This window comes from Pristiophorus japonicus, chromosome 18 (assembly GCF_044704955.1).
Source record: "Pristiophorus japonicus isolate sPriJap1 chromosome 18, sPriJap1.hap1, whole genome shotgun sequence".
NCBI classification, from domain to species: Eukaryota; Metazoa; Chordata; class Chondrichthyes; family Pristiophoridae; genus Pristiophorus; species Pristiophorus japonicus.
In genome coordinates, this window is record NC_091994.1 from 92,046,789 (window position 1) to 92,059,985 (window position 13,197).

General features: G+C 45.6%; 1 protein-coding gene across 10 annotated transcripts in view; it reads right to left on the reverse strand.

Moving 5' to 3' along the window:
* ubr4 (ubiquitin protein ligase E3 component n-recognin 4) overlaps positions 1 to 13,197 on the reverse strand; it is a 206,153-nt gene that overhangs the window by 21,832 nt on the left and 171,124 nt on the right. For all 10 annotated transcript variants that reach the window (XM_070860353.1, XM_070860352.1, XM_070860351.1 and 7 more), the window contains 3 exons: positions 3,167 to 3,274; positions 2,501 to 2,620; positions 76 to 266 (listed from right to left, as the gene is read on the reverse strand). In XM_070860353.1, the coding sequence (XP_070716454.1) occupies positions 76 to 266; positions 2,501 to 2,620; positions 3,167 to 3,274 (419 nt within the window). The remainder of the gene's footprint in view (positions 1 to 75; positions 267 to 2,500; positions 2,621 to 3,166; positions 3,275 to 13,197) is intronic.

Sequence of the window (13,197 nt, forward strand, 5' to 3'; positions counted from 1 at the left end):
TGGTGGAAGTGCTTGGCTCCAGGACGTTCACATGGGGAGGACCACGGATCACACAGTCCAGTAGCCGTCACTTACTTGTCAAAATTACAATAGGGCTTGAATCGATCAACAAGAATCTGCATTTTCTCCAGTTCTCCGAAGGACAGGTATGGGATAATGCGCAGCAAACCCTGGAGAACACTGGGATTGGAACGGACAAACGTCGAATTAATCTGGTCCAACAGCATCACCAGTTGATCTTTGTCTCCTGTCAGCAGCAGGTTACCCTGGTGGCAAGAGATAGGCTTAGTGGTAGAACTTCTATTACACACAGGAGAACGCTAGGTTTAGAGAGCAGATGTAGTGACCAGCTCCAAGGGTACACATTAACAATAAAAGCACAGAAACATCGCAATGTTTCCTCTGCATTATGTTCCTCACAGCCTGGATGATTCTAATTCATGAACATTGAACTCAGGTGGTTGAGTTAATTCTCTATTTGCTTTGTCTTTTCCCTCATTGTATCTCAGGGGTCTATCCTTGGTCCTTTCCTCATCATTGGTTATATTCTTCCTCTTGGCAATATCGTCCGGAAGCGCAGCATAATGTTCCGCGTATATGCTGCTGCCACCCAGCTTTAACCTTTCCATCTCCTTCCTCCATTCCCCACAGCTATTCCTCAACGCTTCTTAAGAGAGACATTAAGGGTTGAATTAACAAATTTTTTTCCAGATTACTTTAGGCAAAATTGAAGCCATGCTTTTTAGCTTCCAACAACTCCTGCATGCTTCGACCCTTAACACTATCAACCTCCCTCACTGTCAACTTATGCAAAGTCTTGTTGTGGGGAGCCATTGGTGTGTTGCTTGAGCCAATTTTCCCTTCCCTACAAACGTTCAGTCACAAATGCCTAATGTTTCCATCTTCGGAACATCGTGCAATTCTATCCTGACCTCTCCTCACTGCCATGGAGGCGCTAATTTTGCCTTCATCACCTGTAGCCACAATTCCTCCAATGCCCTCATTGCCAGCTGCTCTGCCTCCACCCTCCATAAATTGCCACTTATTCAGAATGCCACTGTCAGTGGCTCAACGCCCACAATTCCATTACCCAGGGGCCCATTGGCTTTCTGAACCCCGAAACGAAGTTCAAGATATTAGTCCACATCTTTGTATATTTCCATGACCTCACCCCATCTCCTCAGTAACCTCCTTCAGTCCTAAGTTTTCATTCACAACCTATGCTTCTCTGTTCCTAGTTTCCTCATTCTTTCTGCTCAACCAATGCTGGCTGAATTTTCAGCTACCATAATTGTGACCTCCCAAAATTCCTCCGATTACCACCTCCCTTCCTGCCTGCCTTCAAAAGCTCACTAAAGACTTTTTTCATCTACCAACCTTTTAGCAGAAACTCTGGTGTGAGGAACGCTATACAAATGCAAGTTTTTTTTGTTTTACTCATTCTTTTTTCTTCTGTTTTACTTTTGCCTTTCATTCCCTACATCAGCTATGCTGATAGCTCAGTGGGTCAATGCACTATGGGCGCTGGTACTGAGCTATACAGAGTAGAAAGTGCTTGGTTCAATTTGTTTTTAACCATGCCAATTTTCTGCCCAATGCACCAACTATTGCTGGAACATGGTCCTACTGGCACCAGTGCTCCTCTAATATCTTGCATATGTGGGTATTGGACCTTCCCTCCATCAGGTGGTCAGAAGTGGGGCTGTTCGCTGATGATTGCTGAGTGTTTTGCTCCATTCGCAATTCTTCAGATAATGAAACAGTCCATGCCTACATGCAACAAAACCTGGGCAACATCAGGCATGGGCTGATAAATGACGAGTAACATTCGCACCACACAAGCACCAGGAATTGACCATCTCCAACAAGAATGTGTAGCCACATTCCCTTGACATTGAATGACATTGTCATTGTTGAGTCCCCCACCATCAACATCCTGCAGGGTCACCGTTGACCAGAAACTCAACTGGACCAGCCACATAAATGCCGTGACTACTAGAGCAGGTCAGAGGCTGGGTATTCTGTGGTGAGTGGCTCACCTCCTAACTCCCCAAAGTCTCACCACCACCTACAAGGCACAAAGTCAGGTGTGTGATGAAATACTCCCCATTTGCTTGGCTGAGTGCAGCTCCAACAACACTCAGAAAGCTGGATACTATCCAGTCCACTTGATCAACAGCCCATCCACCACCGGCGCAACGTGGCTGCAATGTGTACTATCTACAGGATACATGAGAGCGATCAAGCCCCCTACCTTTTACAAAGGGCATCAACACCAATTGCTATACCATTACTGATACCCCAGCTGACCTCAGCTTTACTGTGACTGCGCTGCTCGAATTTGCACAACTTTTTTGCCTCAGATTTTATTTCCTCTATTCTATGTGCTGACTCCTTGTTGGAGTAAAGTTCCACATGTGATGGTCTCCATTCATTGCATTCTCCATATTCAAGTTATTGAAGAATCTTCTGAGCTTGAGAATTTGAAAAAGCTACTCACCCTGTCCTCAGTCAGTGGCTCTGCATTTGCTTCATCTAGAATTATCTCCATGATGCTCAGAACTTGCTCAGCAATAGTTGCACCACCACTGTCTTTACTCTCCTGTTCTGCCAGCAATGCCTAGAATACAAACAACGTCTCATTAAACACAGGCTAACACCAATATATCGGCTGCACCAACAAACGTGAAATACTGAATAAAATAAATTTCTAGTCAGCACAGGTAAAATTTTGACATCATGGCCATATGATGCGAAGCATAGGTTTTTATCCTGGGGTCTGCCAATTCCAGGAGGTCCAGAAGGTCATCAGATTTTTCATCTGTCTGGGAACATGAACACACTGTCTGGAGAATTCTTTCTATATTTTCCTCTGTATTTGTTGACTTATTTCTATCGATCTACATGAATAATTAGCATTTTCTGCAACAATAGAACTGTTTGTTTTGAAAAGTTGACCCTCTTTCAGAAGTTAAGACTAAAAAGACCCTTGAAATCTGTCAGGATTTACAGCCTCCCACATAGAATCACTTGTTATGGCAAGACAGAACAACTCAGCAGCTAGCCGCTGGACTAAGGCAGCGCACCCTCAAACTTTTCATTTATTTTTTTTAGAGAACTTCCATTGAACATAACCCAATATTTCTACTTGAGATCCGAGACTCACCAGGTTGAGTGTACCCAGCATTACATTCAGTGGGTTCATCTCTGGTTTAATCAGCTGTTGTCGATTCACCTTCACCTTTACACAGTAACTGAACAGCTTCAGCAGCACCTGGGAAGAAGAGGAAAACAAACTTAGTCGATTGATTATTTTTAAACATGTAACTTCGCATTGACCGATGAGTTTAAAGTCCCAACTGATCCAGCAAATACTTCGGGAGCAATCAGAAAAATACCTTGTACGGCCTTTTTCAAATGGAATGTATTCTCTGAATAACTCTGCGTCTGGATTCATTCTGGGAAATCACATGCTAGGCAGGGACACTCATCTGATGATGTTTTGCTGTGCATGTGGCTTCCTGCTCCTGTGTTATATGCAAGCCCTGGCCAGTTTGACTTTCAGCAGGACCAAATAATGAGAAAATTAAAACCCTAAAATGTAAAGCAAGCTGCAAGATCTGCGGGATGGCTGGGAGGGAGCTCAAAGTGTGGGGAGTATGTCATTCAAAAAATGAGGCATTCTCCAAGGTAGATAATCCACCTCTCATTCATTCAGCATCCTCCACATCGTAGGAAAGTAACAAAGTACAATGATGAGAAAGAGAAGTCTTTACAGGGGCAGAAATGCCTGCCCAAGGACACATGCCAAGAATATTATTATTGACAGTTGCCAAATCTAGCCCATGTTTAGTTAACGCACGAGAGTACTCCACACAGGAGGTTTACAGATCCTGCTGACTGGGACATGATTTTGTGATGCACAGGAATAGGTAGAATGACTTGTGACTGGAACATTGGGTTTCCCCTCTAGGAAATAACAGCAATGCTGAAAGCTTAACTAGACCAGCCATATCAACACCGCAGCTACAAGAGCAGGGCAGACGCCAGGTACTTTGACGAATGGCTCTCCCCTCGACCTCTCGAAGCCTCTCCACCATCTAAAAGGCTCAAATCAGGAGTGTGAAGGGATACTTATCTCTTACCTGGACCACAATATTCAAGAAGCTCAATACTAATCAGACCGGAGCAGTCCACTTGATTGGGGCCCCTGTCTCTGGACTCAATATCCACACCCTCCATTACCAATGCACTGTGGCTGCAGCATGTATTACCTACAGGGTGCACTGCAGCAACTCACCAAGATTACTTCGATAGCCCCACTACCTCTAACATCAAGGACAAAAGCAGGTGTCATGGGACCACCATCACCTCCAAGTTCCTCTCCGAGTCACATGCCATCCAGACCATCATTCATTCCTTCGTCGTTGGGTCAAAATCCTGGAAATCCCTACCCAACACCTTCACCACAACGACTGCAAAGAATCAAGGGCCCAGCTTTACCTTCTGAGCATCTAGGGATGGGCAACAAATTTGGCCGTGCCAATGTCACCAACATCCGATGAACAAATAAAAAAAAATAATTATCACCATTCATTTCTACCTGCTGCTTTGACTCTGGTTTTCTCCACCAAGTCTCATAAATGTAAGAAACAAAATACTGCTTAGTTTGTTTTGGAAGAAGTTGGTAGCGTCTGTGCAGTAACGCACTGCTCTCGGAGTATTCAGACCATGACAACAATGCTGTAGTTCCTGTACTGGCAACATTTTTTTTTAAATAACAGCCCTTCATAAATTAAAAAACCACTGAAACCTTTGGTATCCAATGTGCCAAATCAAATATAATTGAGGAGGTACTTAGTCATTACTAACGCTACAAGAGGAAATTCCAGTTATCCATGATAGAAACTTTCAGAGGATGTTTGTATAGAGGATACATTAATTGGTGAAAGATTGAATTCAGATCCCAGTTAGGGACAAGTAGTGAACGATCAGGACGAATGTATTCAACATCCAACAACAACAACTTTTCTTTATATTGCGCCTTTAACGTAGTAAAACATCCCAAGACTTAAATTCTCATTCCAGCATGAAATGAGATGCTAAGTGCTATTCTCAAAAGTAGTTATAATATTTACTTGAATGGACATAGACTGTAACCTTATGTCAAACAGGCATTGGAGATATGGAAAGATGTGAATTATACAGCATGTGATAGTAACTGATCTGTTAGGACGCTGTTGGACAGTCATTTTCAATTTGATATTATAGGTCCTTGGGAATAAAAACCTTTCCTGTGATTGGAATGAATGTATTTGACTTCTGCGGTTGACGAGAGCTTGTCGCTATCAATTGGCAATAATTTTCTCCCAACACATCACAAAGCATTAAAAGCAACCTTCCATCTGATCCTTCAGTTTACTGGGAGTGTCCGTTGGGTTGCAGAGGGAAATCCAATAACATGCAAGGGTCTGTGGTGAGAGCCTTGAGGATGGTACATGTTCTGGATAGTGAGTGGTCGATCAGTATGGCTCCCCAAACCCTGGATGGAACCTCCAAAGAACTGCTGCTGTACAGGCATTTGCAACCATTTTCAGCCAAAGGTGCCGAGTGGATGATCCATCTCGGTCTACTACTGAGGTCCCCACTATCACAGAAGCCAGCCTTCAGCCAATTCGATTTACTCCATGTGATGTCAAGAAATGGCTGAGTACTGGATATCGCAAAGGCTATGGGCCCCAGCAACATTCTGGCTGCAGTGCTGAAGTCTTATGCTCCAGAACTAGCCTCGAACCAAGCTAGTCCAGTACAGCTACAACACGGCCATCTATTCTAAAGTGGAAAATTGCTCAATATGTCCTATCCACAAAACGCAGGACATCTAATCACACCAATTACCATGCCATCAGCCTACCCTCAATCATCAGCAAAGTGATGGAAGGGGTCGTTGATAGTGCTACCAAGCGGCACTCATAACAATAAACTGCTCACCTATGTCCAGTTTGTGTTCCGCCAAGATCACTCGGCTCCAGACATCATTATAGTCTTGGTCCAAACAGGGAAAACAGAGCTTAATTCAAGAGGTGAGGCGAGAGTGACTGCCCTTGACATCAAGGCAGCATTTGACCAAGTGTGGGATTAAGAAGCCCTAGTAAAATTGAAATCAATGCAAATCAGGAGGAAAACCCTTCACTGGCTGGGATCATACCTAGCAAAAAGGAAAATGGTTGTGGTGGTTGGAGGTCAATCATCTCTGCCCCAGGACATTGCTGCAGGGGTTCTTCAGGGCAGTGTCCTAGGCCCAACCATCTCCAGCTACTTCATCAATGACCTTCCCTCCATCATAAGGTCAGAAGTGGGGATGTTTGCTGATGATTGCAGTATTCAGTTCCATTCGCAACTCCTCAGAAAATGAAGCAGTCCATGCCCGCATGCATCAAGACCTGGACGACATTTAGGCTTGGGCTAATAAGTGGCAAGTCACATTCGCGCCACACAAGTTGCCAGGCAATGATTATCTCCAACAAGCGAGAGTCTAACCACTGTCCCTTGACATTCAACAAGATTAGCATCGCCAAATCCCCCACTATCAACATCCTGGGGGGTCACCATTGACCAGAAAATTGACTGGACCAGCCACATAAATACTGTGGCTACAAGAGCAGATCAGAGGCTGGGTATTCTACAGCAAGTGTCTCACCTCCTGACCCCCGAAAGTCTTTCCACCATCTACAAGGCACAAGTCAGGAGTGTGATGGAATACTCTCCACTTGCCTGGATGAGTGCAGCTCCAACAACATTCAATAAGCTCGACACCATCCAGGACAAAGCAGCCCACTTGATTGGCACCCCATCCACCACCTTAAACATTCACTCCCTCCATCACTGGTGCACCGTGGCTGCAGTGTGTACCATCTACAAGATGCACTGCAGCAAATCGCCAAGGTTGCTTCGACAGCACCTCCCAAACCCGTGACCTCTACCACCTAGAAGGACAAGGGCAGCAGGCGCATGGGAACACCAAGTTCCCCTCCAAGTCACACACCATCCCAACTTGGAAATATTTTGCCATTCCTTCCTCCTCACTGGGTCAAAATCCTGGAACTCCCTCCCTAATAGCACTGTGGGATCTTCACCACACGGACATCAGCGGTTCAAGGTGACTCGCCACCACCTTCTCAAGGGCAATTAGGGATTTGCAAGAAATGTCGGCATTACCAGTGACACCCACATCCCGTGAATGCATAAAAAAAGGTGGGGCAGGTGCTTCCTTGAAAGGAGCCTGGCTTTACAATGGCATTCTTTAGAGTGCCCCAAGCCTTTCCTGGTGCTATTTAAAAGCAGCTCTTACTTGCCTGAAAAACTCCTCTCATCAAAGTGTAATTGCAACAGTTGTTAGAAACATAGAAAAGTAGAAATTAGGTGCAGGAGCAGGCCATTCGGCCCTTCGTACCTGCATCGCCATTCAATAAGATTGTGGCTGATCATTCAACCTCAGTACCCCTTTCCTGCTTTCTCTCCATACTCCTTAATCCCTTTGGCCGTAAGGGCCCGATCTAACTCTCTTATGAATATATCTAACGAACTGGCCTCAACGACACTCTGCGGTAGGGAATTCCACAGGTTAACCACTCTCTGAGTGAAGAAGTTTCTCCTCATCTCGGTCCTAAATGGCCTATCCCTTATTCTTAGACTGTGATCCCTGGTTCTGGAACTCCCCAGCAACAGGAACATTCTTCCTGCCTCTAACCTGTCCAATCCCGTCAGAATTTTATGTTTCTATGAGATCCCCTCTCATTCTTCTAAACTCCAGTGGATACAATCATATGTCAGTCCTGCCATCCCAGGAATCAGTCTGGTGAACCTTTGCTGTACTCCCTCAATAGCAAGAACGTCCTTCCTCAGATTAGGAGACCAAAACTGAACACAATATTCCAGGTGTGGCCTCACCAAGGCTCTGTACAACTGCAGTAAAGCCTCCCTGCTCTTATACTCAAATCCTCTAGCTATGAAGGCCAACATGCCATTTGCCTTCTACACCGCCTGCTGTACCTGCATGCCAACCTTCAATGACTGATGTAACATGACACCCAAGTCTCGTTGCAACTCCCCTTTTCCTAATCTGTCACCATTCAGATAATATTCTGTCTTCCTGTTTTTGTCACCAAAGTGGATAACCTCACATTTATCCACATTATACTGCATCTGCCATGCATTTGCCCACTCACCTAACCTGTCCAAGTCATCCTGCAGCCTCTTAGCATCCTCCTCACAGCTCACACCGCTACCCAGCTTAGTGTCATCTGCAAACTTGGAGATATTACATTCAATTCCTTCATCTAAATCATTGATGTATATTGTAAATAGCTGGGGTCCCAGCACTGAACCCTGCGGCACCCCACTGGTCACTGCCTGCCATTCTGAAAAGGACCCGTTTACTCCGACTCTCTGCTTCCTGTCTGCCAACCAATTCTCTATCCACGTCAACACATTACCCCCCAATACCACGTGCTTTAATTTTGCACACTAAAAGCCTTTTGAAAGTCCAGATACACCACATCCATTGGTTCTCCCTTGTCCACTCTACTAGTTACATCCTCAAAAATTCTAGAAGATTTGTCAAGCATGATTTCCCTTTCATAAATCCATGCTGACTTGGACCAATTCTGTCCAAATGCGCTGCTATTTCATCTTTAATAATTGATTCCAACATTTTCCCCACCCTCGATGTCAGGCTAGAATTCCCTGTTTTCTCTCTCCCTCCTTTTTTAAAAAGTGGTGTTACATTAGCTACCCTCCAGTCCATAGGAACTGATCCAGAGTCAATAGAATATTGGAAAATGATCACCAATGCATCCACTATTTCTAGGGCCACTTCCTTAAGCACTCTGGGATGCAGACTATCAGGCCCTGGGGATTTATCGGCCCTCAATCCCATCAATTTCCCCAACACAATTTCCTGACCAATAAGGATATCCTTCAGTTCCTCCTTTTCGCTAGACCCTCGAACCCCTAGTATTTCCGGAAGGTTATTTGTGTCTTCCTTAGTGAAAACAGATCCAAAGTATTTGTTCAATTGGTCTGCCATTTCTTTGTTCCCCATTATAAATTCACCTGATTCTGACTGCAAGGGATCTACGTTGGTCTTCACTGATCTTTTTCTCTTTACATATCTATAGAAGCTTTTGCAGTCAGTTTTTATGTTCCCTGCAAGCTTCCTCTCATACTTTATTTCCCCCCTCCTAATTAGACCATTTGTCCTCCTCTGCTGAATTCTAAGTTTCTCCCAGTCCTCAGGTTTGCTGCTTTTTCTGGCCAATTTGTATGCCTCTTCCTTGGATTTAACACTATCCCTAATTTCCCTTGTTAGCCACGGTTGAGCTACCTTCCCCTTTTTATTTTTACTCCAGACAGGGATGTACAATTGTTGAAGTTCATCCATGTAATCCATAAATGTCTGCCTTTGCCTATCCACTGTCAACCTCTTAAGTATCATTTGCCAGTCTATCCTAGCCAATTCACGTCTCATACCATCGAAGTTACCTTTCCTTAAGTTCAGGACCCTAGTCTCTGAATTAACACCGTCCACTCTCCACCTTAATAAAGAATTACACCATATTATGGTCACTCTTCCCCAGGGGGGCCTTGCACAACAAGATTGCTAATTAGTCCTCTCTCATTACACAACACCCAGTCTAGGATGGCCAGCTCTCTAGTAGGTTCCTCGACATATTGGTCTAGAAAACCATCCCTAATACACTCCAGGAAATCCTGCTCCACCGCATTGCTACCAGCTTGGTTAGCCCAATCTATATGTAGATTAAAGTCGCCCATGATAACTGCTGTACCTTTATTGCACGCATCCCTAATTTTGTGTTTGATGCCATCCCCAACCTCACTACTGCTGTTTGGTGGTCTGTACACAACTCCCACTAGTGTTTTCTGCTGTTTGATATTCCATAGCTCTACCCATACAGATTCCACATCATCCAAGCTAATGTCCTTTCTTACTATTGCATTAATTTCCTCTTTAACCAGCAACGCTACCCCACCTCCTTTTTCTTTCTCTCGATCCTTTCTGAGTTCACCCTGGAGCCATGTCTCTGTAATCCCAATTATATCATAATCGTTAATAGCTGCCTGCGCAGTTAATTCATCCACCCATTGGAATAATGCCTAATCCCAGCAGGGCATCAATTTGTTCCAATTCCAAGAAATTCATCAGAGTTTGCTGCTACAATGAGGTTGTCTGAGTTTTAGATAGGATAGATCCTGCCCAAAGGAAATGTGACACACAGCAATGTTGTGCTTGGGTGACAAGAGAATACAGCTATCGTGACCATGAGTAATTGTAAATGGCTGGTTAGCAAAATGCTTATTAAAGTTTTTGGCGGAGCACATTCTTAAGCACCGAAAGGGGGAGGGGAAAAAAAGAAAAGGGAAGGTCTGTGATCGGGTGGAAGGCAGGAGAGATTCGAGAAACAAAAGGGATCATGGCCAAATTGAAATGGTAATGACGGAAGTTAGAAAAAAGTTAATCTGGATAGGGTGTGAATGGCGTTGTAATGACCAGCTGCCATTATAGACGGAGAAAATTAAGAGAGAAGAAGAAAAAAAAACATAAGATGGGGGGGGCAGGGAAAGGGAGCCAAAGATGGCCAGAGGTTATACTCTGAAATTGTTGAACTCGATGTTGAGTCCAGAAGGCTGTAAAGTGCCTAAACGAAAGACGAGGTGCTTTTCCTCGAGCTTGTGCTGAACTTCATTGGAACAGTGGAGGAATCCGAGGATGGAGATATCAGAGTGGGAGTGGAGTGGAGAATTAAAGTGACTGGTGACCAGAAGCTCAGGGTCACACCTACGGACTGAACGGAGTTGTTCAGCAAAGCGGTCACCCAATCTACGCTTGGTCTCCCCAATATAGAGGACACCACATTGTGAGCAGCGAATACAGTATACTAAATTGAAAGTACAACAAGTAAATCGCTGTTTCACCTGGAAGGAGTATTTGGGGCCCTGGATAATGGGAAGGGAGGAGGTAAAAGGGTAGGTGTTGCATTTTCTGCGCTTGCATGGGAAGGTGCTGGGGGAAGGGAAGGGGGTGCTGGGGGTGACTGCGGAATGGACCAGGGTGTCGCGGAGGGAGCGGTCACTTCGGAATGAGGGGAGGGGAGGGGAGGGGAAGATGTGTTTGGTGGTGAGATCATGCTGGCGGTGGCGGAAATGGCGGATGATGATCCGTGAACATGGAGGCTGGTGGGGTGAATGGTGAGGACAAGGTGTACCCCTGTCGTGGTTCTGATAGGGAGGGGAAGGGGTGAGAGTAGAGGTGCGGGAAATAGAACGGACACGGTCAAGGGCCATGTTAACCATGGTGGAGGGGAATCCTCGGTTGAGGAGAAAGGAAGACATGTCAGAGGCACTAGTGTGAAAGGTGGCGTTGTCAGAGCAGATGCGACAGAGACAGAGAAACTGGGAGAATGGAATGGAGTCCTTATAGGGGTGGGAGGAAGAGTAGTCCAGGTAGCTGTGGGAGTCAGTGGGCTTATAGTGGATACTTGTCGAAAGCCTATCCCCAGAAATGGAGACAAAGAAATCGAGGAAGGGAAGAGTCAGAGATAAACTATGTGAAGGTGAGGAAAGGGTGGAAGTTGGATGCAAAGTGAATGAAATTTTCAAGTTCAGGGCGAGAGCAGGAAACAGCACCAACACAGTCACCAATGTACTGGAAAAAGAGGTGAGGGAGGGGACCTGAGTAGGACTGGAACAAAGAATGTTCCACATATCCCATGAAAAGGCAGGTATAGCTAGGACCCATGCGGGTTCCCATAGCAACACCTTTAATTTGGAGAAAGTGAGTGGAGTTAAAGTAGAAGTTGTTCAATGTAAGAACAAGTTCAGCCAGGCGGAGGAGGGTGGTGGAGGATGGGTTGGGCCTCTGCTCGAGGAAGAAGCGGAGCGCCCTCAGGCCATCCTGGTGGGGGATGGAAATGTAGAGCGATTGGACGTGCATAGTGAAAAGGAGGTTGGGGCTAGGAAACTGGAAACTGTTAAAGTGAAGGAGGGCGTTGGAGGAGTTGCGGATGTAGTGGACAAGGGGTGAAAAAAAAGTCGAGATAGGAAGAAATAAGTTTTGTGGAGCAAGAATAGGCTGAAACGATGGGTCTTCTGGGGCAGTCCGGTTTGTGGATCTTGGGAAGGAGGTAGAAGCGGGCTGTGCGGGGTTGGTGGCTGTGGAGGGAAGGTCTTTAGAGGAGATGAGGTCAATGATGGTCTGGGAAATGATGGTTTGATGTTCAGTAGTGGGGTCATGATCCAGGGGGAGATAGGAGGAAATGTCAGAGAGTTGGCGATCAGCCTCTGCAAGGTAGAGGTCAGTTGGCCAAACAACAACAGCGCCACCCTTGTCAGAAGGTTTAATGACAAGGTTGCGGTTGGATCTGTGCGAGCGGAGTGCTGAAAATTCAGAGGGAGGTAGGTTGGAGTGAGTGAGGGGAGCAGAGAAATTGAGACGGCCGATGTCCCATCGGCAGTTTGCAATGAAAATATCTAGAGGGCAAGAGGCCAGAGGGAGGGGTCCAGGTACAGCGAAAATTCTGAAAGTGTGAGAAAGGGTCAGCGGGGGGGGGGACTCCTGGCCGAAGAAGTGGGCACAGAGGTGAAGGCAGCAAAAAGAGAGCTCAGCATTGTGCCGAGCTCAAAATTCATTGAGGTGGGGTGTAAGGGAATGAAGCTCAGACCTTTGCTGAGGACTGATTGTTCGGGGTCAGAGAGTCAGAGAGAGGAAGGTCAGAGGGAATAGTGAAAACAAGGCAGGGGGTGAGATTGGAAAAAGGGATGGGATGAGAGAGAAGTGTAGTGGAAGAAGTTCCGGAGGGGCATTGGTGTACAAGAGTTGTTGAAGTTTACAATCCTTGATACCTGAAAGGAAGAAAAAAAGTTTTTGGTTAAAGTACCGGATGAGGCGAAGGATGAAATGGAACTGCGGACCAGGACAGCTTAGAGATAAGAGCAAGTCAGTGCTGCTGAAGAGAGGGCGAGAACGTGCGTGTTGCAGCGCATAGTGTTGAGTGTGGATCTCAGGATGCAGCGAGAGCAGTGGTTCGAGGAACGTTCAATATCTTGGACATATCTGTAATCCTGGGTGGACCCAAAACATGAAGGGTGCAATTTCAGTTGAAATCCATGTGACTTAAG